The sequence below is a fragment of the Acomys russatus genome, chromosome 6 (assembly GCF_903995435.1).
Source record: "Acomys russatus chromosome 6, mAcoRus1.1, whole genome shotgun sequence".
Lineage (NCBI taxonomy): Eukaryota > Metazoa > Chordata > Mammalia > Rodentia > Muridae > Acomys > Acomys russatus.
In genome coordinates, this window is record NC_067142.1 from 55656734 (window position 1) to 55684727 (window position 27994).

Here is a 27994-nt window from a genome sequence, read left to right on the forward strand (position 1 = left end):
AGAGATACAAAAATCTCAATATGAAAGTCTTAGTTAAAAGTTGCATGTCAAATGCTCAATTATATGTACCTTGTATTTGAAGAGACTTCTGTTTCATTCACATTTTAAAATGTAAAACAAAAAAATATTTTTTCAAGAAATACTATTTTAAAAAGGTAAACCATACTTAAGAGAAAAAAAAAAAAAGACCCAGTCTTTTTTCCCCCTCAAACAAAACTGCTTATTTAAAGGTATAATTTTAAAATGGTTTGATTGGTTAGTTGGGTTTTGATTGATTGTCTTTTGTTTTTGTTTTTTGAGAATTTCATACACAGTATTTTGGTCATATTCACCCTAATCCTAATTTCTTCCAAATTTATTCTCACTTCTCTATCAATCTAGCCGTGTGTCTGTCCATTCCTTCCCCCACCGCCCCAATACCCATCTAGTCCAAGTCTTTCATGCTGTCCATATATTTTTAGATGTGTGGATTCTACTAGATGGCAGTTTTGTTTAGGAGTAGGATTAACATTGTGTGTGTTTAGCAGAATAATAATAGTAGGTTTTCCCCTAGGCCTATGACCTGTTTTGTCCCAGGTTTTGGGCCTGACGGTAGTGCAAGGTGCGGCTTCTTTTTGTGGATTGGGCATTAAATCCAATTAGAAAGTGGTTGGTTACTCCCATAATGGTTGTTCCACTAAAATACCAGTTATATATGTTTTGCCAGACAGGCTGTTAATGTAGATCAAATGGTTCCTAACAGCTTAAGATTGACTCTTCCTCCAGGATTGTGTATAGTGCCTTCTTTGAAGAATATTTTTTACAGGGGAAAAATACTGTTTTTAGTATCTACCAAAAATTTCGATGCAGTGTTTAAAGCTTATTTTGCTTAATTATTATTTCCTTACTAAAACTGTTTATTTTTGAGACGGGGCTTTTCTTTTATAGTGTAGTTTGTCCTTGAACTTGGAATTTTACCATGCCAACCCCCTAAGTACTGGGATTATAAAGCTGAATCACCATGGTTGGCTTTCCATCCCCCTTGGTATATAATCTTTCTATAATATTGTATGCTATAGTACTTCATACCAACCATATTTTTTTTTTTTTTTTCATTTTAACCTTCATTTTCTAGAACTATTTTGTAGTTTGCAACCTTTAAAAACTTGGATCTATCTTGGTTTATTTGTATCATGGATGATATTCGGCATTTCATCTTTGATACTAATTCTGTCTTAATCCATTTGTCACGGAAATAACTTCTGTACCCTTGTAGAATTTTCTAGCACCATTGATCAACTTTTTTGATAACAGTCTGTTTAGCATAAGAACAAACAAGTAAGGATACAAAAGCCCCTAAATAAAGTAAATGCCTTAAACATTATTTAAGTTGTATTCATTTACAGAGAATTTGCTAATTAATTAAGTTTCATTGATAATGTTAAATTCTACCCAGAACTTTGAAATGGCTCTAAGAAGGTTCAGATACCATCTCATTCTGGAGACAGGGAAAGAATCTTTTTTTTTTTTTTCTTACTATCATTTAAAAGACAGCACATTTCTCATGGATTAAGACTGTTGCACCGTTGTGCGTGGCATCCCTATAGTCTGGCTGAGGCAAGAACATCAGGAATCCAAGTTAGGCTTGGTACATAGTAAGACCTTGTCTCAAAAATTGAAAATAAACTGTGTGACTTCTTTGGCCTCATCAATTACTGGCAGAGAACAAACTGATTATATTGGTTTAGACTAGTCACAACATGGCTGAAGAGATTTGGCATCTCTGAAAGTTAGAGATGTCTGAGATTTGGAAAAAGATCGTGTTACTAAGAAGAATGAGATTGTTTTGAATAGGTAACTATCAATATCTTCCAAGGTGTTTATAAAAAATTATAACAAACCAAAAATCTTCAAATCTTATTTCATAGAAGGCACTTAAATGTTTTCACATAGTGAAAAATTATCTCTTTCTAGATACCAATAGTGTTAATATTGTGAAAAATATAAAAGAGGGGTATATATTATAAAGAATTTCCTGTAGTAATAGACATTGAAGTAGTACAAACTACAAAGTTTTTTTCTAATCAGAATAGAATAGAAAGGCACCAATTTCTCCTTCACATTTCTTTAAAGTTGGAACTCTGTAAAGTTAAGATAAAAATCTACCTAAACAGAACCATTAGAAGATAAATTTAACAAAAATACAAATTTTGTGTGCTTTTTACTTTTGTTTTCAGTGAATGAACTCATTCTCAAACAGAAGCAAAGATTTGAAGAAAAGAGGTTCAAGTTGGACCACTCAGTGAGTAGCACCGTATGTTTCAGCTCTTATTACTATTTCTATTTTGTTTGTTTGTTTTATAATGCTGGAGATTGAACACAGGGCTTCATACATATAGACAGGTGCTCTATGAAATAAGCAATATTCTTAGCCCCCCTTATTCCTATTTCTACTAAATTCATTTTAATATTTTAAATTCAGTAATAGTTAGAGGTGGATGCGGTGGCACTCGGGGAGGCAAAGGCTGGCTGGTCTCTGTGAGTTTGAGACTGGTCTACAAAGCAAGTCCAGGACAGCTAAGGTTACACAGAGAAACTCTGTCTCACAAAACCAAACAAAACCAACGGCAACAACAAAACCAGGAATAATTAGATATTAATATCTAATAAAGAGTTGACTTAAAGCAGGCTTATCTAAGAGCACTTTACTCAAATAAATAAATAATAACTTTTTGAAGTGGATTGTTTGTAATAGTTTACTAGAGTGACCATCATTTTAAGGGTCTGGTGGTAAGGTGACACCTTAGATAGAGTTTACTTGTATCTAACATTTGAAGAGTCATATGTCAACATATTTTGAATAAACTGCTCAGTTTCTTAGTCAAAAGGATTAGCCCCAAAATATTGAGACAAGTGATCTTAAATTAATATTTTACCAAGTGTAAGTTTGAAAATCAAGGTGTTTTGATTTATAATAGAGATACCAACTTAGTATTTGTCTTCCTTCAAAGTAGAGATAGAGTTTAAGTTGTACCTCCACTAATTGGTTAGAATGTGAATGTAATTTTACTTTCGTTGTAGCAAAGCATATTAAAAAGTTCTCCTAAAGCAGTCTTGTTAAGTGACCATGTTCCTCCTTTTTAATTTTAGAATGGGCATAGGTGGCAAATATTTCAAGACTTGCTGGGAACAGATCAGGATAACCTTGATTTGGCCAATGTCAACCTCATGTTGGAATTACTAGTACAGAAGAAGAAACAACTGGAAGCAGTAAGTGATACCTGAACTTAAAAGATACTTTGTTTTAAATGACTATCTAATTAGTATATAATGAAAAATACCTAGAAAGATTTGGAAATAATAGGCCATTGTCAATAATTTTTTTTATTAAACTAAACATATCTGAAAAAGCATTTCTCCAGCCTCTGTTTTATAAGCCCTAAAGGGTCATAGATTTTCAAATTTGTCAAAACTGTGCACTGAGCCAACAGTGATGTAAAGCTAAGAGCTTACACAGTTGTGTTGTGGAGCAGAGGCTGTGGGATTGGGAGTGTCAGGTGTCAAGGTTAGTACAGGCTGGCCATAGGATTGATAGATGTTTACAAAGTAGGTGGAGGGTTGGCAGGATACTCAGGGCAAAAGCCTATACCATCCAAACATGATGGCCTGAGTTCTATCCCTGGGTCCCATAGTGGAAGGACAGAACTGACCTCCACATGTATAAGTCGCTTTTGTATTTAGGTCTTTGCTAAATATCATCTTGGAACTTTTTTTTTGTATTTGTTTATAAACTGTCACTGTTTTTAGGTCTTGACATATATTTATTCATCTATAGTTCCTTCCTTCATTTTGTGAATTTTAAGATACTCACAAATGTCATGGTCCTAATGATCGTATATCAGTATAATCTTCATTTCAGTTGCCAGTTTGGGGTACTAGCCACCCTCCCTTTATATTTACTTTTGTGTGTCTCTGTTTTCAAAGGTTTGATTTTTATCAAATGTTACAAAAATGTATTTAAATGAATTCTGATATCTGTGTGAGTAGATGCTGCATGACTTTTCCTGGGCTGTGTATTTGTTTACCCCAAGTAGAGGGTAGCTTCATATCAGAGAAACTATTCCACCCAGTTGTGAATGAGGGTTACTTAGGGAGTTCTCAAGGGTAGCAGCTGCTCTGCCGTTGTGGAGAAGAGGCACAGTCTTCTCCACTTGTGAGTGTTAATTGGCCCAATCCTCTGAGAAAAAGCTATATATCTCTCCCAATTTATTAATGAATTCCTAGCAAATGAAATTCTTTCAGAAAAGATATTTTCATGTTTAGAAATTTCATTAGGTTCATTGTGATTTTTGTCTTGATGGTATTGAGTTTGCTTGGAGAAAAGAAGCCATTGTGTATAGATGGTTTTTATAAACATGCAGAGAACCAAGTTTCTTGTGGAAAATAGATTGATTTCCCCCCCCCCCCTTTCTTGGTAGCTAGCGGATGCGAAATGTGATTATACAGAAGTGGCGCAGTAACATAAGTGGACTTATCTGTAATACTAGTTAATACAGTTGTCAGTGGAAACTTTGAACTTGTTGTATTTGTTAAAGAAAATTAAATTTTTCTATTTTAGGAATCACATGCAGCTCAGCTACAAATCCTTATGGAATTCCTCAAAGTTGCAAGGAGAAATAAGAGGGAGGTATGTTACCTCATGTTTACTTTATGTTTAGTTCTGTTTTCCTTGTGTCTATTATTGTATTTAAGCATTTCAAGCTAAAACATGTTCAGATATTTTAATTTAAAAGCATTATATTTGGGAGGGAAATATTTTCTTAAGCTTTGTTATTTAAAAAAATCTTACAAATTCTTTTGTTGTTGTTGTTGTATTATTTTTTATTTTGTTTTGGCTTTTAGGCAAGGTCTTACCATAAAACCCTGGCATGCCTGTAACTCTAATCCAGGCTGGCCTTAGACCCATAGTATTTTTAAGATCCTTTTTTGGAGATATGCTATACAGTTTTCAGCAGATCTTACTTTAATTGCTAGGAATATAGTTTAGTGGTGGAGTACTTTCTTTCCATATACAATATAAGGCCCTATGAATCCCACTCTCCAGCTTACCATATGATTCACCTCAATGCTATGAAAGTAGAAAATAGAACCATTACGAGTTTTCCTCAGGAAACAGGGAAATTTAAATAAAACTTGAAAAGTTGGAGCTTTTCCTATAGGGGAAAAATGCATGTGAAAAAATAGTGAAAACCTATTTGCAAAGTCTTAAGTCATGCAGGATACTTAGAAGACAATGTTATGTTCACCTTTTTATAACCAGAATGATCTATTTTAACACATGCATTTCCTCAGCCATTTCACACACATAGATACTGTGTGAAAATCAATTTTGTTCTCTTGGCAACATACAAAAATTAACTCTGAAATCTTGAGTTTTTCAAATCTCTAATATTTTCACTTTTAAGATCTGTCTAAAAAGGTACTTTTACTCACTAAAATATGTAATCTACTGTATACTATGTCCTAGGTTGTTACCTTGAAAATAAAAAAGTTGAGTAGTGTTTTTATTGTTATAAAGCCACATATTTCCAGAACTTTATGTTGTCTAAGTAGTTTTTCGTTTGGTTATTCATTTTGTCTTGTTACTAACTTCTGGCTTTGTTAAGATTTGGAATATACTGGTGTGGATAGCTAAACGCTCTTTACATGGTTTGTGACTATACTTCTTTTCCTTTTTTTTTTTTTTCTTCTTTTGGTTTGGTTTTTCGAGACAGGGTTTGTCGGTGTAGCCTTGGCTGTCCTGGACTCACGTTGTAGACCAGGCTGGCCTCGAACTCACATCGATCCACCTGCCTCTGCCTCCTGAGTGCTAGAATTAAAGGCGTGCACCACCACTCCCAGTGTGACTAAATTTCTTTATGCTAACTTTTGTGGAATTTTGTTTTGTATGTTTGTTAATGAAACAGTATCTTTAATTCCATGTTTAAGATTCACTGTCTCTTGGTGGTTTTGTGGGGAGAGAAGGTAATGGCCAGTTATTCATTTGTTTAAATTATAGCAGAGTGCTTAAAAAATGTATTTCATGTGTATGAATGTTGGCCTGCATGTATGTAAGTATACAACAAGTGTGCCTGGTGCTGGAGGAGGGCAGGAGGGGGATGAGCCTCAACTGGAACTGCATTTACAGATGGTTGTGAGCCACCATGTGGGTGCTGGAAACTAAATTCAGATCCTCTCTAAGAGTAAGTGCTCTTACTGCCATCTCTACAGCACACACAGTACTTAAGGTGTTGAGTTCATGGATTTACCTTAGGATTGTTTTAAAGTGCAAGACTTTTGTTGTTCTTGTTTAGTTAAAGGGAGTTCTTGGACACCGACTGTGTGTATTTATAGCAAGTCTCAGAGGATGTAGAGGCCTTTAGTCATTGGATCACACTGAGTAACGAGGCTGAAAATTTATAATGTGTGGATTTTTAAAAATGTGGTGTGTACACCGTGAGCCCCTTACTTCCTGTGGAAAGTTCTCTGGAAAATAGATAAATTTCATATTTCTTACCTGCCTTATGTTAAACAGAATGCATGAAATTATGTTGCAGTCATTTTACATGTTTTCTTTTTACTTAGACTTACAGCTTTTTGTAAATGATATTTTGTTCATTGTAAAATCTTCGATAATAAATAAATAAATAAGTGTATCAATAAAGTGAATAACCCAGCCATGTTAGGATTTATGGGAAGTAAATGTATGGTAATTTTCTATATATGGAAATATGTAAAGTTTTCATTAGTTACTGGGTTTCTTTTTTTAGTATAGTTTCAAGTGTGAACAATTAAAGCTTTTATAGCCATAAAAAACAGAAGAGGCTGAGACCTTTACATCCCTTTTAGCCCCACCACAGTTTTATATATGCTAGTCAAAGACCTGAGACTGGTGGGTTGAGACTAAAGACTTCATTCCCCATGAAAGTTTGGCAGACCAGCTTCATCTTTGCCCGAGTCAGCCCTGACTCTCATACCCCACAAGGGCAATGTGGGTGGGTCCACTTAGACCGGTACATAGTGGATTTGTGTTATAGCTAAGGGATCCTAAGCTCAGAGAAGTCTGAATCTGTCTAGTCTTTGTTCTGTAGAGAGACACTATTTTATTATATTAGTCAGAAGATGGATCTGCCCCCTCCCCTGGAGCAGTTCTGTTTAGTTTATGAATATCTGTATAACAAATAATTTTGAACAAAAACTCTTGAAGTATAAAAATTGGAGCGATGAGCGGAAAGAAGTATGTTCCCAGCAGTAGCTCCTCCTCATGGTTCTGATGGGTCTTTTCTCGGTAGCTGGAATTTTCTAGTAACGTCTCTGAAGGATACAGCTTTGTGTACTGCTTTTCTGTTTTAGTCATTAAACTTCTTGGGGAGCTGTACTGGGGGTCTTTTAGCTTGATGTAAATTGAGTCTAATATCTTTGTGATTGTTTTTCTCTTATACTATATTTTTTATAGGTAGTTTAGTTTGAAAAAACAAGTATTTCTGGATATTGGAGCCTATAATGAACAGTATATATAAAAAAAAATTTTTTTAGTGTATCCATGATTGAATTTATATTCTAAAAAGTTAATATGTTTTTATTTACTTTGCGGCATTTGGCTAGGAAGCGGGTGGCATACACAGGTTAGACGGCAACTTGAGGGAGTATAGTCTATGCTATCATGTGTGTCCCTGAGGTCAGACTCTGATCATCAGATTTGTTGCTGTAACCTTGCCTCTTGAGCCATCTCACAGGTCTGACACTTAGTTTTTACATGAACACTTTAACCATTGTTTCTTTTTTTTTTTTTTTTTAATTGCTTAGTTTTAAACTTAAGAGGGAATTCCACAAAAATATGAATACTAAGAGGAGAGAATTTTTAGGGGCCATATTAAGAGTCTGCACCAACAAGGGATGGGATAACCATTGAGATGTAACAAGAATAAATTAATTAAAAAAAAAAAAGAGTCTACACCTATGATAGCATCTACTAACTGTATTTAGATGAATGCTTTAGTTTTTTTTTTTGTTTTGTTTTGTTTTGTTTTTCCTCATAGTTAGAGCAGAAGAAGAATTTTGAGTTCCTGGTAGAAGCAGTTGTATCCAATCAAATCTGTACTAGTATTTGAATCATTGTTTAGAATTTCACTTGACTGACTTTTGATATAGACTTTTGGCAATTTGGGGAACTTCTTCATCAAACAGTTTATTTTAGTTATAGTTTAAATGAATTGAATTTTAGCGATTTTATGTGAAATAAAACATGGAAACTGTATCAGTCAAGTTTATGGCTTAGAGTAGAATAGCATGTACATAACTCTTGATTACCCAGCAAAGCATTGCTTGTATTCCAGAAGCTACCTGCCTTTCAGAGTACTCTGTCCCTTGCCTGCTTGCTAAACATTTTGATGTTTATGGTAGTAACTTCCCTTGCCTTTCCTGAATGTGTTGCTTCCGAAGTATTTATAGATCTCCATTTTTGAGCTTTGTGTAAATGTGATTGTATTGTGTGTAATCTGCTCCTGCTTTCTGTGGTTTAGTGTTAAGATTCACCTATGTGATATGTATGACTAGCTGTGCTAAAAAACACTATAACCAAAAGCAGCTATTTCATCTAACAAGTCTCAAGTCACCTTCCTGTCACCAAGGGAAATAAGGGCAGGAACTCAGGACAGTGACTGAAGCAGAGGCTATGGAGGAATGCTCTTACTGGCTTTCTTTTCATAGTTTCCTCAGCCTGCTTTTTCACACAGCTCAGGACCATCTGCCCAGGGTAGCACCACCTGTTGTGAACTGGGCCCACCATATCAATCATTAATCAAGAAGATGCCCCCACAGGCTAGCCCACAGGTTAATCTGGTGGGGAAATTTTCTCAATTAAGCATCCCTCTCCCCAATTGATTCTAGCTTGTGTCAGGTTGCAAAAAAACTAACAAGGACATCAACTGATTGTATTTCATAGTGTTCATTGTATAAATATATACTATTTTCATAAAAATAATAGTTGGTGGAGAGTTAAGTTGTTTTCAGTTGGGACTGTATATCTTTACACTAAACAGAAAATGCTGAAATGTTTCCCTAAATGGTACTCCTTGGGTAACATATTCATTCTAGAGACCAATATGGGTGTTTTGCATTGCATTTTATTCTTGCCAGAAGTCATCAATGATATCGCCTAGTTTAGAAACTAGAAACTTTTCCTCCAAGTGTGCTTTGCTGTCTCTGTGGAGTTTGAATTTGCATTTCCTTGATGACTAACAGATTGAGCACTTTGTTATCATGTTCACTGGCTCTGGATTATTTTTTATATTTATGTAAGACTTTTGTAGCTTTTCCGTTTATGTGGCTTAATGCTTATATTGTTTTGATGTAAGTTCTTTGTCATATTGATCTAGCTACACAAAGATCATGTTTTCTTCTATTTGAAGTACTTTTTCTGTTGTCTTACTTGTGCTGTTTGGTGGGCAGAAGTTTCTAACAAGAGTATTCAAATTATCTTTCTTACAGTGACTTTTGTGCTAGGTAAAGAATTTTTTCTTGAGGTTATGCAAACATTTTCCTGTAGTGTCTTTTATTTGAACCTTTCTTTTGTTATATTGAACATTTGTAATTCCACTTTACTTGAAATTTTTTATATATAATGTGATATTTAGAAATATTTTTACATGGATCTCTGGCTGGCCAAACATTCTGTATTAAAAATCCATCCTTTTCTCTATTACTCTGAAGTTTTTCACCTTCATTAAGTATGTGCCCATATATACATGTATATGCCTCTGGCCTCTATTTTCTGCTCCCATGCTCTACTTGTCTATCCTTTGGGAAGGGCCATACTATAAACTAGAACCTTAAGGACAGCTTTTCTTTAAGAAATTCTTGGCTATTTATGCCTCTTGGCATTTTCTTACACATGTTTGAATCAGCTAACACATTTCCAAGTTAACCACGCTGAGATTTTCATTGGGATTACATTGACTTCGTAGAAAATTGGGAAGAATATATCTTTATAGCATTGTGCCTTTGAACCCATGAACATATTTCTGCATATTTTAGGTCTTATAAACTATTTTTAAAGTTTTTGACACTTTCAAAACTTATCAGTCTTCCATATCCTGTTTAGATTTTATGATTTCAATGCTAATATAGATATTATCTATATCTTTAATTTTTGTTTTCTTATTGGTGATACATAGACATTCATCTGACATATTTTTAATCACCAGCAACCTTGTTAGATTTTCATTAATTCTAATTTAAGATTCATTTTTTTGTTTTCTATGTACACATCATAATCTGAAGTAACAATTCAATGTCTTTCTCTGTGATCCTTATATCTTTTATTTATTTTTCTTGTCTTACTCTGCTGGCTAGGACATCCGGTACAATGATGAATAGAAGTGGTGATAGCTGGGCATCCTAGTCTTGATGCTGATCTCAAAGTGAAATCATTGGACGTGTCACCATTAGGTATGGAGTTTTCTGTAGGGTTTTTTTTTTTTTTTCTTTTTTCTTTTTTCTTTTTTTTTCTTTTTACTCTGAGGGTTTTGTTTTTAATCATTCAAGGAGATATATTTTTATTCCCCTTTAGTGAGCAGATTTTCTTTTCAGTTATGAGTGGGATTGAGTATGTGTCAGAAGTTTTGTACATCTGAGATAATCATAGGATTTATCCTTTTCATTCTCTTAATTTGGATAAATATTGTAAGTTTAGTATTAGAATGTCAGCCATGTATCTATAGTGACCAGCCATCAAGATTGTCCCCTGGTCATCTTTTCTAGAATGTTTTGTATTCTAGGAGACCCTGCCTGGACAGTTTATCCCTTTACTTGAATTCAACCTTTTCTGCAAAGCACACTGATTTTGTGGACTGTAGTGTGGTTTGGAATGTTAGTGTTTTGTTTAAAAATTTGGGGTTTTGCTTTTTGGTTTTTTGAGACAGGGTTTCTCTGTGTAACCTGGCTGTCCTAGAACTTGTTTTGTAGACCAGACTGGCCTTGAACTCACAGAAATCTACCTGCTTCTGCCACTCGACTGGTAGAATTAAAGGTGTGCTCCTTCACAGTAGCTTGTTTAAAAGTTTTGTATGTCTATGTTCTTGGGTGAGGTATTGAAGTGGTGTTTTTCTTACATAGATCTTATGCAGTGCTGTAAAGATTGTTAACTTTGACAACTAACTTGGGACATGTACGCTCTTCTGGCTTTCTTTTCCTTTGTCTGTGGGCCAGAATTCATGCCCTCTGTGATGCCTGTCTTTTGAATGGTTGAAATCCAGCTGGAGACGCCATCTATAGCTGTTATTTGTTTTCAGTAGATTTCTGAGAATTGATTAAGTTAAACAGTTAGTTACATGTTGAAACAGACTCTTGTTTACTTTTTATATTTTATACTTTTCTGAGAATTTGTCTACCATGAATTTTGATGTAAGTTTGTTCTTAATTTTTTGTTGTCAAAACTTAGTGGCCTCTTTCTTTTCTGATACTACTAACAGCATTTTGGGAGTATTTATTTATCCTTGATTAGGTCTTCCCAGAGATTATATCAATTTAATAAATTGTATTCTAAGAATCAACTTTTGACTTTGTTTATCCTGTGTTCTGCTTCCTTTTCAATTTTTTTATTATCACTCCGTTGCTCCTTGGCTTTTTGTTTCTCATTCATTACTTTGGATGTGCCCTTTTTTAAAGACTTTGTTGTACAGGGGTTTTAGTTATATTTTCTTTTGTTTTACCTGCATCAAATGTTATTGAATGGTAGTTTATATGGTACTGTTTTTAGCAGTGGATCACTTAGATATAAACATTACTTGAAAATGAAGACTTTCATTATTTTTTTTTTCTGCAGCCATTTGCTGGATTAATTGTACCATAACGGAAACACTATGACTTTTATATTTTTAATGTTTTAACTTTCATCTTTGTTTTTTAAGAGAGGGCCTTGCTGTGTAGGCTCAGCTGGCCTCAAGATGACTATGTAGCTCAGGCTGGCCTTGAATTCTCAATCTTTTTGCCTCAGCCTTTAGAGTACTGGGATCTCAGGTTTGTACTCTACACTGTATTAGCATACATTTTTGTACAAAATGATAGGCTTTATTATGACATCTTGAACATGCATGTAATATACTTTGATTCTTTCTGCTTGGGATAGTTCTTTTATTAGTTTCCCTTTTTACTTCTACCCTGAGATTCATTTTGATACTGAAGATTAAACTCAGGATTTATACATGCTAGGCAGGAGCTCTACCACTGAGCTGAGTCCAGGCTTCTTCTTCTTCCTTTTTTTTTTTAAAGCAGTGTTTCTCTTGTAGCCTTGTTTGTCCTGACTCTCTTTGTAGACCATGCAGATCTTAAACTCATGAAATCCACCTGCCTCTGCCTCCCTGAGTGTTGGGATCAACGTTATGCACCACCATGCCCCGCTCATTTTGAGACCAAGTTTCACTAATTCTGGCAGGTTGCCCTTGAGTCCTTCTCTACCCTCAGACACAGTTCTAGCTGTGCAGAATCTCTTGGATTTGGTTTGGTTCCATTTGTCGCTTCTTGCTATTGGAGTACTGTTCAGGCAGTTCTTACATGTTTTCTCCTTCCTACACTTAGGTATTTGATCCATTTTGGATTGAACTTTTTCTTTTTTCTTTTTTCCTTTTTTTTTTTTAATCCTGATAAGTGGTAGGGATATATCTACTTTCATTCTTTTACGTGCAGATATACAGTTTTACATGACACCATTTGCCAGAGAGGCTGTTTTTCCTGAGATGTGTCTGACCCCATTATGGAGGACCTGTGGATGTAGTTGCATGAGACCTTCTTGAGTTCTCTGTTGTAGTCTTGCCTGGTTTTGCGTGGCAAACATTTTGTTTTCTTCATTATAGCACTATTACATAATTTAAAATTACGTATTATATTTCTAGCTTGTTCCTTTAGGTCAGGATTGCACTAGCTATTTGGGGTCTTGTATTTCCAAATTTCAGGGTTTTGTTTTTTATGTCTGTGAAAGTATGATTGGAATTTTGCTGGAGATTATTTTGAATTTGTAAATTTTGTTTAGTGACATTGCCATGTTTAGAATACTAACTTTGCTGATACCTGAATATGAGAGATGCTTATACCTTCTACTGTCTCATTTAATTTCTTTCTTCAATGTTTCATAGATTTTCTTTAAACCTTCTACTAAGTACAGTTCTTGAAAATGATTTAATGTCTTTACATAAATATTTGCCCTCTGGTAAGCTAGTTAGTAAGTTCTGAACTTAACAATTATAGTGCAGTGTAAACTTGTGAAAGTGTGTTGACATTTTTTTTCTTTTTTGCTTCTTTACTGAGTATTTGTGATCTTACTATGTTCATTCTTGAAGTGTTGTATTTGAGGTGATTTTATCACTGACTCTATCTAGTTGCACTGCTTTTGTGTGTAAGCAGGTGCAGGTTTGTACAGTGTGAATCACTGACCTAGGACTTGTCAAGTAGACTAGCCCAGCTCCCTTAGCCTCCCAGTGCTGGGATTAGAATTATGGGCCACCATACCCAGCTTTTTTACATAAATTCTAGGATTAAACTCAGCTCCATTTGCTTTTGAGGCTTGCAGTTGTCAACCAACACCCAGTATGCATTTTTAAAATACACTTTTTATTGTATTACATCTAATATAGAGCTGCTGTCAACAACACCAGTCAGGTGCCTGTTACTTTATTGTTGTTTTGTGTTCTTTTTTTTTTTAGAAGCTTTGTTTGTTGTTAAATTAAAAAGTTTCTTATTACAGTTGTGTGTAGGAGGGTGTCACATGCTGCTGTTTATTGTTCTGTTAATACATTTTTCTCCATATGATTTCTTGACCAGTTTTTCAGAATTCTCTTTTGATTTGTCTGTACTGTCTTAGGTAGTTCAAGTCAAGGATGACCTGAAACTCCCGAGTCTGGCTTCCATCCCCTAAGTATTGAGATTATAGGCCTGGACTCGGCCATTTGATTTTTTTTAGTACATATGTTTGTGCAGTCTTTTTCCTAGGGGTTGCACTAGTTATTTGTCTTTTTCTTTTTTTCTTTTTTTTTATTGCCATAAGATATTAAGTATATGTCTAAATTATTATTTTATGGACTAATAAAGGTTTCTAAATGTTTTGCGTTTGGTAGTTTCTGTATTAGAATTAGTGTACATTGAGCTCTGCTGTTTTCTTTTGATTACCAGCCCTTTCTCTGAGTCTTAATAGTATATTGTTTTGTTTATTTTAGATTACTTATGTATATTTTTATTCTAAGTAATACTGCTATAATGTTGAATTCACATAATAAACTTAATATTCACACATACTCATTTTATCAAACTAGTAGTAAAACTTAAAGGAAGTGAGTAAAAAAATTCTTGCTTGTTACAAAAACTAATGTCAGTAATGGCATAGTCTTCAATTTTAGACTCTTTGCTTTTATGATTCTGAGACTTTTTTAAAATGCTTAAATATATTTTCTTTGATTTTTTTTTTTTTAAACACTGTTCAGAAAGTGCTTGTTACTGATGTCTTAGGAATATGGTCTGAAGTACTATTGTGATTTAATTAATCCATTAACTTAATTAATTTTAGTGGCTTCAAATTTCACAATTGTATCAAGTTAAATTTAATTGAATTTTATCATTCTCAAGTTGTGACTGACTGTCACTTACATGATAGTAGTTCACCTTCATGGATTTACTTATTTCCAAAACAGCTTTGGACTTCTGTCTATTCTAATATTCTGCCTTTTGGAGTTAAGATGCCTACAGGCTTAACTTAACAGAGTTCTTCTTTCAAATACTTATTTTTGTCTTCTGTTTATTAGTGCTAAAATATCTTGTTTTTATATCTTACCTTGAAATGGAAATTATTGAATCGAATATGCAATTTGTAAGCAGTTTCTTTTCTTCAGGCTTCTTTTCTACTTTAATTTCTTGCCTGACATCCAAGAAAACTTTTAGCATCTATTTTATATTCACTAAGATAGCACTTGTACCTTGGTTAGTCGTTCCATTTAGAATAGATCCATATGGTATCTCAATTTTGTTTCTTTTTAAAAATTATTTCATTTTTTAAAAATTACTTCTTTTATGTGCATGGATGATTTGGCCACATGTACATCTGTGTATCACACATGTCCCTGATGCCTGTAGGGACTAGAGAGGTCATTGGATCTCCTGGAGCAGGAGTTAACAGATGGTTATGGTGCTAGGAATCAAAACTACATTATGAAGAACAGCAAATGCTTTGGCTGATAAGCCATCTGTCCAGCCTTGAAATCTTGGTTCTAAAAGTGTAAATTATTTGATATTTGCCATTTTTAAAAAATAATTTACCTTACATATATAGCAGCCCCTATGTATTAAAGTGGATTTATTAGAACACTAGAAAGATGAGAGAGAAGAATTGAGTATTGTAGCATTTCAGGTGACATCAGATTTTTCTCTCATACTCTGGTTTCTAATGTTTTATAAAAAATTATTGATTTGATCCTGGTTATACTGACCTTATATGATGTGAATTATCTATGTTGATACAGATTTCTATGCAGATATAGGTTTTGTTTTAACTGTTTTTAGCGTTTATGTTAATGAACCTTTAGAATAAGCAATTTTAAATAAAGATATTTAGGAATGATACAATCCAGGATAATGAAAATATATTAGAGATGACCATGAAAGTGTTTTGTTGATTTAGAAGTCAGAACCACTGGAAATGTCTGTGGAACCTAAGGTGAGGAATGACTGGAATGTTATCGATGGCTAAGATAGGTTGAGAACCATTTAACTGTATGACTCCTGTGAGCTGGACTCTGGTACTTTTTATGTCAGAGTGGAGGACAAATAGTTGGAAATAGCAGTGGAATGAGTGGAGAGGAAGTTTTGGGTTTGTGTATACCCTGTGAATCTGGGATATTAAAAATTGGTCACTGGACCAGACTTTTTTTTTTTTTTTAAGACTACCAACTTGTCAGTTAGTGTCTTCAAGCGAGACACTGACAGTATTTTAATGCAAGGTTTTCTTAATGCAGAGGCTATGTTGACTTGAAAATATGTGCTAATAGTAACCACTTTTTTGTAACCATTGATTTCTCTGACATGGTGACTAAATTTGGCTGTTTTTCTCTTTCCAGTTAACATGTCTTCCTTTGCCTGCCTCTACAGTGTCAGCTTTCTCTAGTGTTCAGTCTTTGATTCATCTGTTTTGATTAAATTGATGTTGGGCTGTTACATTCATTACCATAGGCTTCTTTGATTATTTCCTTTCCTCATCGCCTCAGCATTTATTATTTATTGTCTTTACCTATTGTAAAATTCTGTAAGTCCTTTAAGGTTTCATCACAGATTTAAGATTTAATTTCACTTAGGTCCTGTGTTTGAACATTAACTCCATTGTACTCTCTTCTCAGGGCTTAGAAAAGTTTTAAGGCAATAAATATTGGATTAGTAACTTGATCAGTTAGATAGTCCTCACTGTGCTTATTTTGCTGCAGTAGATAGTACTTATACTTACAAATTCACAAATGCTGCTTATACCTTCCATTAAAGGAGTAAACCATAAGGTCCTGCTTTCTTGAGATAGTATTGCAGTGTTTGATGCCTTGCTTTTTAGAGCAAGAAGGCTGCTTTGATTCTAATTCCAGTTTTTCTATACACCAATTGAATTATCTTGAACAAATTAAATTACCTAGCCTTTCTGTATTTGCTTCACGTCTGGCAGTCAGTATTATGCAATTATTTGTGACTGTTTCTTATTTTAAAATTGTTCAGTATATTTGGGTTAAAGTAAAACAGCCTGTTATGCTTCCTCAGGGTAGTGCAGAGTTTCTGGAAAGCAGCTTAGTGTATAATGAAAATTTTGTAGCTATTTCTGTTGAATAATTTCTGTTTTAATCATCTCACTATAAAATCTAAAATAACCTAATAATACAGTGATAATTACAATATTTGAGACATTTGTGTGTCCTAGGCTCAGGATAGTTTTAAACATCTTAAATCTCTGGTAAGGAAACAATGCTTTAATATATAATTGAATATTATCCTATGATTAAAATGCTTATATTTTATTGACATGCAAATGTTTGTGATGTAATAGGAACAATATGAAAAGCAAAATACCTAGATGTTTTTAAATCATGACATGCAGATATTACAGTGTTAATTCATACTTGCTTGGAAGTTGATTTAACTGCTGTCAAACTAAAAGTAGGTTACAATATGTGGCTTTTTAATCAATTAAATGAGGAAATATGAAAGGTTTTTTGGATATTTTGTATTTTTAAGTCATTTTATTGTCATTGTTCATTATTTATATTTTATTGTAAAGTCAGTCCCTGTTGTAGTAAATAAGCATAGCAAGTATGTTCCCATATAAAATATCACCTATATTTGAGTGTTAATATTCAAATCTACTTCTGATTTTCTTTTCTTTCAGCCCCCTTAATTTTGCCCTTAGTGGACAGTTTAGTAAACTCCTCTCCCCTTTTTTATTAAACCAAAATATAAGGGTCAAGTTTTATCATGGTGTTGAGAACATGATTTAGATTAGAATTTCTTTTCTCCCTTTCTTTAATCTACAGCAATTGGAACAGATCCAGAAGGAACTAAGTGTTTTGGAAGAGGATATTAAAAGAGTGGAAGTAAGAAATGAAGAAACTCTCACCTTTCTCATCGTTTTACTTTAATTGTAATTGACAGTTCAGATAGCTCAGGGAAACAAAGTCTGAATACATTTTTGAAGATAATATAATCTAAATTTATATCTACATATAGTACAATAATTCTTGATTGAATGGAACGAAATTTGCTTACTTTTTGATTGCAATCCTATTTAAATCCTATTAACCCTTCATCATTTCCTTAAAACAATTGATTATTTCATCTTTTATTAATTAACTTACTACTGCATGTGTTACTTACTGGATACTGTTGTTAATTAAAAGTGATGTAAATGTATTGGCAATATTATTGGAATTCATAGTAAAAATACAGATCACTTACAGAAATTCATTGGGAGATTCATAGGCTATTTTGAATTGAGGTCACTACATTTGTCTATATTTAAATTTAGTGTGCACCTTGAATTCTTCACACACATGATTGCCTTCTGCTGACATAAAAACATTCAAAGGATGAACATTTTATTATTTAATGGGAACCCAGTATCTCTTATAATATTTCTAGTTTATTTTATTTATATTACCTGTTTAGTTACTTTTTTAACTAAGCCAGAAATAATTTTACCTGATTATGTGTTTGTAGTTGTATTTTCAAATTTCCTATATTTCCATTTATAAGAATATTGCACATAAAAAGAGATGCCAGTCAGTAAGAATCAGAGATATAATATATGTGATCATCTTTGATTAGCTCTTTTCTTTTGGGTTTGAGCAAAAATTAGATTTCATGTCATTGTTAAAGTCAATATTTGTTTCAAGAAGTGTTACTTTTCTTATTTGTAGATTACTCATACAGAATGACATATTCCAGTGTATGTCATTTATTTTGAAGATTTGAATGTTGTAATCTAGTCACCATCCCACCTTATTTATCCTAATGTACATTAATAAATCATCACTTGCATTAATAGACAGTTCACTGTGTATAAAATATACTTTGTGTCCTTTCTGATATACTCCCTTTTGACATTTTCCACATTTGGTGCTCTCATGAGAGAGAACTGTACTTAGTAGGATTTGTAATCCTTTAACAGTAGGAAAAGCTTCCTTCTTAACTTCAGATTAACTCTGCTTTTGTACTCTATGGAAAGGAATCCTTGAGAAGTCTGGGTTTGAAGACAGAAAGGGACTGATGAGAGCCTGGGACTAGAACAGAATATAATGCCACATGCCTTTTTGATTTATACATCTTCTGTTTAAAGTATGTATAATAACTCAAATAATTACAATTTCAGGAAATGAGTGGCTTGTACTCTCCTGTCAGTGAAGATAGCACAGTGCCTCAATTTGAAGCTCCTTCTCCATCACACAGGTACAAAGCTGCATGTCAGCCATTGTTTGGATTTTTGTATTAAGTATTCATAGTACTGTAGTTCTCAGAAGCCTTGTAAAGGAAGACTGAAAGCATTGAGAAGTTAGGTACAGATAGCAATCATTTTTCTTGGTCCTTTGGGTTTAGTTAGTGAGTAGGTGATGCAATATTTTAAATTTACAAATGGATTAAAAGTTTGGCAAAGTTTTTGATGTCTTGTAAATTAAAGTCAGACTTTAAATCAAAATGGGCGTACTGTGTGACACACTACTGCTTCCATGATGAGGGTTACAAGGGCAGAGGATGGATACAAAGGGACAGGGAAATGAATGGGATTGTGGTGCATGATATAAAAGTGTATGCTGACAGCAGAATTCAGAAACATAAGAAAAATACACAGACTTTCAGGTTCTTGCACTACTGGACAGGACTAAAGGATATTAAAATATGTTCACATGACCCTCATATAAACCAAAAGTGGTTATGTTTTGGAGAATACAAGCTCCCCAAGATAGAAAAATAACAAAATAAATCTGTATGGAATGTTGATCCTGAAGGCATTCTAAAACTTTCCCACATTTCATTTTCATCTCATATTTACATAAACAACACAGATCAATATTCAAGTCTAAAGGAATTTGTAATTAGAGACATAGAATTACAAAATAAACCTGCTAAAACAGACTTCAAAAGACAGGACAAAAGCCTTAGATGATGATACACCCTATAATTATAGCATTCAAAAAGCTGAGACAGGAGACTTGCTGGGAGGAGGTCAAGGTTAGCCTGGGTTACACACTGTCAGCTAGACTTCAGAGCACTACTCACAATAAAACTTTTAAGCATTGTCCCTTTCAAGTAAATGTGATGGTTTGTATTAAAACCATGATAGTGGAGTAAGAAAAAAGAAGCACAATTTAGCACTTTAAGTGCTTAAAAAGAGACTACTTGTATTTAAACTTCTAAACCAGTTTAAAATTGGGAAGAGATGTCACAGAATACAACTGGATTAATTAGGCAACTAATTCACCCTTACAACTATCACCACTGTGTACTGCTCCTACAGTGTGGGGTCACCTGTTAGATCCATGGCTCTTTGGTAGATGTTTCTCATAGTTTGTCTTCAAAAAGTGAGTAACATTGATTTGTAAGTTCTCGGCTCAACATATGTATTATAGAACTAAATACTTCTCTAATCTTGTGCAGGTTGAAATAGGAAGGATAGGAAGGTGCTAAAGCTTTTTTTAAAAATATTTTTAATGTAATTTTGTGTTAAAATCAGGAAGTCTGTCCTGTCATAGAGGAGAACTATATCTTCAAAAACTGCTGTTACCAGAATATTACTACCATGTATTGGGCAACATTTTATAATTTACATGGATTACTTCATTTATCCATTTTATAGATTAAAGATACAGCCAACAAGATAGTTTCCCAGCATCACAGTTAGTGCACAACTGATGTCCTAAAAGAGGGTTATGCAAACCATCCCAAGAGCCAAGACCCACTAGGAAGTTAAATAGAAACGTTGTATTCAAAATGATCAGGCAGTGATTCTTCTAAAGCCATATCATTTGTCAATTTTAGTGTAGGACAGCTGGGCCTCATATACAAAGTGGATTTGCCTCAGCTTCCACTGTGCTGGGACTCAGGCATTTCCGAGTTGTAGTGCTCTGATTTCAATTGTTGGAAGTTTTTATAAGTCTGGGTTTCTAAAGATTGTCTTAGAATTAAGTAAAGAAGTTGTAACCAAATGAAAGCTAATACAGGAAGTGGACTATATTTTACCAGGGCAATGGAAGCTAGTATCATATGGGTTTGGAGTTATGAGAGAAGGCTTTTGTCATTTTACATTTATTCTATTCCTTTGATAGTTTTCTTTTACCGAGTTTTGTCACACCAATTTGGGGCCGGAAACTTATGTAGAGATAGATAGTCCTCATTCACTTCATTTGGTAATGGGGAAACTGCTGAGTGATTGTAAGAGCACATGGCTACTGAGTGTCACAACAGGGTCTGTTAACTGTAGCCCAACAAGTGCATTCTGGTGTTTCCCCCGGTATGGGAAATCCTCTTTTCCTTAAAGTTCCAAATCACACTAACCTATTTGGAAATGGAAATAAATCTATGTGCATACCCACCTTACAATTATTCCCATTTGATGACCTTTCTTGATAAGTATGTTTCAGGACCTGGGAGGAGTAAATGTTTATTGTCTTTTGTGTCAGATTAAATGATTGGTAGTAGATACTTACTTAAAATTATAAGTATTGGGTTTATAAATGATACATTTTAGATCACTTCCTGTTACTAAAATAATCTAGGGACTGAAATTGTTTTCTTCTTCATTTTGCCAGTAGTATTATTGACTCCACAGAATACAGCCAACCTCCAGGTTTCAGTGGGACTTCTCAGGTAAGAGTTACATCTAACAGTACATTTTGGTGGATGCTGTGAGTGTAATCATCTATGTTGTAAAATAGTAGGTGAGTTTACTGAATAATTTTTGATATTGCCACAACTCTTTTTACTGTGACTCACTTGTTTCTTAACAGAACCACTTACTTGCTTTCAATGCTATGAATTTTTTAAAAGATTTATTTATTATTATTCCGCCTGCATGCCAGAAGAATGCACCAGATCTCATTACAGATGGTTGTGAGCCACCATGTCTTTGCTGGGAATTGAACTCAGGACCTTTGGAAGAGCAGACTGTGTTCTTAACCTCTGAGCCAGCTCTCCAGCCCACTATGAATTTTTTAAAAGTGTTTTTAACTTGGTGATTTATATCAGACCTTAAGAGAGAGAAAATAATATCAAGCATTGTTTGTCTCAGTGAAAGGTATAATTATTGATTAATTACACATCATTATGTTAAAGCATTAAGCATTTCTTATATGGACTAGCGGCTTGAATAAAATAAACACTTAGCCTCATCTCTTCTAATTAAATACAGGATTCTTTCATCTTTTACTCTTTTCATCTTTGACTAGGGGGTTGATGATATTTGCCAGTCTTAGTTTTTGAGTTCTGCTATGTACTAAAAAACAGAAACAAAAATCAAAACTCCTTATATTCAAATAATTTCAGATTCAGGAAAAAGTAGTAAGACTGCTAAAAAAAAATCCTTTATGTAATTCAATTAGTATGTCCAACTACTAAGTCACATTTTTAGTATTCAGTAGTATTTTATTACAGTTTTTCCCCAGGGTTATTTAAGGTATTGACATATATTTCTTTATTCATTATTATTCAGCATATTTTTCTTTAAAAATAAAGATGCTATCTTTTGTAATGAAGATATAATTTTAAAATTTAGGGAGTATTGATAGCATATTATTTAAGCTATTTAAGCATAATATATGTAAAGAATATTAAATAAAGTATTTTTAATGCTAATTTGTTTATATATTTATATAGAAAAGTTATCTTTAAAAAATGATAAGCTTTTGGGGTTCATTTTCTTCCCAAGTACTTGGACATTACCTTTTTCATAGTTTTAGAACTACTTGGTACATCTGGTATCATGTGAATTTGCAAGCTTCTGTTAAACATATTTTGTTGTGTTTTTACACTACTGGAGATTAAATGCAGGGCCGTGTGCCTGCTAGGCAGGTATTCTACTGCTAAACTTGTCTAACACCTTAGCCTTTTAGAAAATACTATAGTAATAAAACTTATGTCAAAATTCATTGAATGGCTTATATTCCCTTGTAGCTATTAAAAGCACTGATTCTGGTGGATTTTTTTCTAGTATATAATCAGATATGTTAGAATAAATTTTAAAGCCCCAAAGTCTATAATAACTTGAGTCAGAAAGGCTGATCCTGAACGTGGAAATTAGCTGGTGTAGTAATTGTAGCAATGCTCTGACGGTTTCCTTTGAACATAATTTTAAATGCTATCAATCAGACAGGGCCAGCCTTTGGCTTTAGTAAAGTCAGACAAACAAAATACATTATTCCATATTTTTTGAAGCATGTAAGAAACCAAGGTTGCTTTGCAGACCATATAAAATAACAAACACATCTCATCCTAAGTATTATGAATGACTGCTGCTTCATACACCATCCAAAGTAACATAAATGGCTGCAGCCTCTTTACCTATTACAGCTTTATTTCACCCCAGTACACTCTTCTTTGTTTCCCTTCTGGTTTTTTGCTTGCTTGCTTATGGTGCTGGAGATTGAGCCTACAGCATCTTGCATGCTAACTTAAGCAAGTACTTTATGACTTAGCTAATATTATACCCCAGCTCCACTTCTGATATAGTTAAGTTTTATTATGAGAGAACTTATCCCAGTGACAATTTTACTCTGATTCAGAATAAAGATATTCTTGAATGCTCCTACATGTTTTATGTAAGCCATAATATTATAGATTGTTTTTTGGGACTCTTACTAAGCCAACTTTTGCTTCCTTTTGGCAGAGTAATTATATATGTCTTTGTCTGTGATTAGAGGTGTGTGGAAAATTTAGATGGAGGAAAAAGAAAAGGATTTCACTGTACTATTTATATAACACTGTTTTGGATTTTCTGTCAACTTCCAGGAACTAGGGAAAAAATAAAACAGTAGTAGAAAAAAAAAAAAAAAAAAGAGTAAAAGTAGCCATTCTTGGGGCTGGAGAGATGGCTCAGTGGTTAAGAGCGCCGCCGGTTCCCAGCAACCACATGGTGGCTCACAAGCATCTAAAGTGAGATCTGGTGCCCTCTTTTGTCCTGCATGAGTTATATGCGGGGAGAACACTGTATATGTAATAAATAAATAAATAAAATAAAATAAAATAAAAAGTAGCCATTCTCTACTTTTGATGGTTGCCATTTTAAAATCTGTATAAGGGTATAAAAGTAATGTACAGTCAAACATTTGTACAGTCAAATACAGTTAAAACCATATTTTAAATATTGAGCTGTGAGCTTTTTCTAGGCTAGCCATATGTGTTGTATAGTTGTCTCATGATGTTGGTCAGCAACAGCAGACCAGGCAGTCAGTAGGCAGCAAGTACTATAGTGGGTAGTTTTCCTAAACTTTGCTGTTTAGTAGGCTTAAAATATTAATTTTTTTTCTTTATAGTATTTTGATTTTATAATTTATCAGGATGTAACTCCTTTCATAAGTAGAGAATTTTTATGATGTTTTTTCATTTTATATATCATTTACTGGTATATAGTCAAAAGAGACTTCTGGTTCCCCAAGGTATTGCATTAGTATCTTTCCAACCCTCAGCCACAAAAAGTCCTGCTGATAATACTGCTTTGTGTTGTACTTCCCTGTTATTATGAAAATTCAAAAAGAACAATATGACTGAAAACAACTTTGAGGAAAACAGGGTTTATTTTAGCTTACAGTTCCGGGGCGGATACAGTTCATTATGGTGGAAATAGCATGTCAGTCAGGAAGTAAGAGAGGTTGTCTTTCTGTCCAGAGGAAGTGGGACTAAGCTGTAAAATAGACCCAACAGTGACATCCTTGTTTTGGCAAAGACACACCTCCCAAAGGTTCCAAACTTTCAGAAACAGAGCCACCAACTAAGGACCCAAGTGTGCAGATACATAACGCTATAGGGAATATTTCCCATTCAAATCACCACCTTCCACCTCTGCACATAGTCTACTCCGAGACTAAGTCAGTATCTTCAGCTGTGACTCCTTGTATATTAAAACAAGAACCAAACCCCACATACATCTTACACTTCTTACGTGCAGTGGCACAGAATATACATTCCCATTGCATTAGGGAAGGATGAAGACGCAGTGAGGAAGGAAGAAGAAAAAGCAAGACTAAAACCTAGCAGGTTAAACACAGATCTTACAGCTCCATGTCAGTATCTGGGGCTTTGGTTACAGAGGCTCAGATAGTTCCAACCCTATAGCTTTATTGCCGTCAGTACTGTTCCTACAAATGATTAAAAAGGAAAGGAAAACTTGAAAAGAGCTGACTAACTTCTGAGTTGTTGTGGGTAGAGTAATTGCAGAATCAAAAATTCTCATTTTCTCACAGATTCCAGCTTTAAAGCCTGTTAGAAAGCAGGCTGCTATTGAGTAAATTCTACTAGTGTTTCGTAGACTGGTATTAATTCTCATCTTTCACTGTGTTGTTACTGTTGTTTCAGGCACCTAGATCCTATACTATTTTTACATGTGGAGTAATTTTCTCTCAGCTTTCTGGGCTTACCCTTCATTTATGAGACAAAAATAAAGTTGATACAAAAAGGATTTTTTTTTACAAACATCTTTTATTTTTTAAGATTATAATTTATTTTATTTTTTTTAAATTTTTATTGATTTATTCAGATTACAACTCAATTTTTATCCCATCACTTGTATCTTCTCATTCCTCCCTTGCTCCTGCTTTCAACCTGTTCCCCTCCCCTAGGTCTATGACCGAGGGGGACCTCCTCCCCCACTATATGGTCATAGGCTATCAAGTCTGGTCTTAGTAGCCTGCTTAGTCTTTCTTGTGTGCCATCAGGCCTCCCCACCAAAGGGAGGTGGTCAAATATGGAGCACCAGAGTTCATGTCAAAGTCAGTCCCCGCTCTCCACATAACTGTGGAGAATGCCCTGTCTGTAGGATAGATCAGAGTAGGGGTTCGATGTTTACTATTGTATTGTCCCTTGGTTAGTGCAATAGTTTGAGCAGACCCCCAGGACCCCGATCCACCCATCACGATCTCCTCCTCCTCCTCCTCCTCCTCCTCCTCCTCCTCCTCCTCCTCCTCCTCCTCCTTCTTCTTCTTCTTCTTCTTCTTCTTCTTCTATTATTATTATTATTATTATTTAAGACCTTTATTAACAAGTGCTTGAAGTTTGTTGACTGTTTTTTTTTTAATCAAGTTGTAAACTTTTATTACAAATTAAAAATGAGGTTCTTAAAAATCTCAACTTGACCAGATATGAAACAGTTTAAAAACCAATAAAGGTGTATTGAGAAAGAGAGGCCTTTTTTTTTTCCCTTAAAAAAACACGTTTGTCATTACCAAGAGCCCCATGCTGCATAGATAATGCAGACAGTTCTAGTGTATCTGGTCAATGGGCAAAAAGCAAGCACTTCAGGTCTTCAGCTCCAATCTTTGTTCATTTCTTATTGCTGGAATTTCATATTCATTTCTTCTGGTTGGATGACCAAACCGGATGATGGTAGAGATGGTAAGCTGGCATTTACTCGGCCCCGCCTTGCTCAGCCTCGGGAGTGGACAAATTCTCAGCTGGTGGATCGGCTGCTTTTGTCTCTTTGCCATCTTGTTGTTTAGGGTTCTCTGGGCGTCTCCGTCGGTAATTGAAGTTGCGGCGATACCGACGTTGAGGTGGCTGCTGACCTTGGGTCTAATCTCCTTCGTTTTCCTTGTCCTCTTCAGTGCCGTCCTCTCTAGGCGGTCTTTAGGCGAGGAGGGCCCCTGCGGAATCGTGGTCTGTAACCCCGATACATACTCTGTCTCACTGGTCTACCTTGCTCTCCTGCACCCTGGTTGTCAGCACCCTCCATCACTTCTTGCACAGGCAGGTTGGAATACTGTGATCGACGCCCATGGGGTCTCCGCATGTAGTAAGGTGGGAACCTTCGCCTACGATAGGGCCAGTGCTGTTGGGCCTGGCCTTCAGGAGCACTTTCCGATCCCTCATTCTTTTCCCCACTCTCACTATTCTGGTAGTTTTGCTGGTAATTGCGTGGAGGACCCCTACGACGTGGATAGCTTCTATAATGGTTACGGTCTGCTACGTATTTACTGCCTTGAACTGGAACTCCATCAGGGCCTGTAACCTTTGCTGCCTCCGCACCCTTTTCTCCTTCAACAACATCACACACCAGTCTCTCCATCTCCTACACTGCGCAGGTACTTCCTGGGGTTATTCTTCTTTATGGCAGTCTGGTGTACAAATACGTCTTCCTTGGTGTCATTCCTGTTGATGAAACCGTATCCGTTCCTTACATTGAACCATTTTACTGTTCCCAAAACCTTCCTTGCAATGACCTTCTTGTCCCTGCCAGCGGGTGCCGCCTATGTGAGGCCGCCCGGCTGCCACTACCCGCGCCGCTGCCCATGGAGCCGGGCTTGGTGTTGGCAGTGCTGAGTGCGGTGGCGGGTGCGGCGGCCAGCTTCTGGGTCTAGGCCTCGCTGCTCATGGTTGTGGTGGTGGTGACTGGGGCCGGCGGTGGCGGTGGGGCTCTCAGGGCTCTCTGGGGTCCGCTCTCCGCTCCCACTACCGATCGAACTCACGATGTTGTTCTTGTAGGTTTCTAGGACCCTCTGGGTCCTTCTATTTCCCTATTTCCTATATTTCTCTTATCTAGAGCCCCAATAGGATGTCTTTTCATCTATCCCAATCTCCTGTTAAGTGAGGTCTTTCATGGGACATGCCCCTTGAGCTAATGTCCAATTATAAGTGAGTATATACCATTTGAGTCTTTCTGCTTCTGGCTTAACTCATTATGATCATTTCTAGTCCCATCTATTTGTCCACACATTTTGGGAATTCCTTGTTTTTAATAGCTGAGTAGTATTCCATAGTGTAAATGTACCACAGTTTCTTTATCCATTCTTCTACTGAGGCACATTTAGGCTGTTTCCAGGTTCTGGCTATTATGAATAAGGCTGCTATGAACATGGTTGAGCATATGTCCCTGTTGTGTGGTGGAGCATTTTCTGGGTATATTCCAAGGAGTGGAATAGTTGGGTCTTGAGGAAGCCCTATTCCCAGTTTTTGGAGAAAGCCCCAGATAGATTTTCAAAGTGGTTGTACCAGTTTGCATTCCCACCAGCAATGATGGAGTGTTCCTCTTTCTCCACATCCTCTCCAGCATGTGCTGTCAAAAAAGATTTTAAAAAGCATAGATGAGCATAAGCTTGGCAGAAGTGAGCTAAAGAGTATACAACGAAAACAAAACCGAAGTCCAGGCCAAAGTACAACTCAAAAGTAAACTTAAGAGGTAGATACTGTTTTCACACTTATAAAAGGCATTCTCCCCTAGAATAGCAGTGTGGTCAATCCTGCCTCACTACCTGCCAGGGAATTCTTCTCA

The 27994-nt window shown here is 35.2% G+C and overlaps 1 protein-coding gene and 1 pseudogene across 6 annotated transcripts in view; one reads left to right on the forward strand and one right to left on the reverse strand.

Annotated features, from left to right (window-relative positions):
- Positions 1-27994, forward strand: part of Cop1 (COP1 E3 ubiquitin ligase) — a 118217-nt gene that overhangs the window by 16962 nt on the left and 73261 nt on the right. For 3 of the 6 annotated variants that reach the window (XM_051147651.1, XM_051147655.1, XM_051147656.1), the window contains 6 exons: positions 2217-2293; positions 3130-3249; positions 4598-4666; positions 17562-17621; positions 18896-18972; positions 21330-21387. In XM_051147651.1, the coding sequence (XP_051003608.1) occupies positions 2217-2293; positions 3130-3249; positions 4598-4666; positions 17562-17621; positions 18896-18972; positions 21330-21387 (461 nt within the window). The remainder of the gene's footprint in view (positions 1-2216; positions 2294-3129; positions 3250-4597; positions 4667-17561; positions 17622-18895; positions 18973-21329; positions 21388-27994) is intronic. The other 3 variants (XM_051147654.1, XM_051147657.1, XM_051147652.1) reach the window with 2 other exon arrangements.
- LOC127190577 (Y-box-binding protein 1-like) lies at positions 25964-27097 on the reverse strand (annotated as a pseudogene).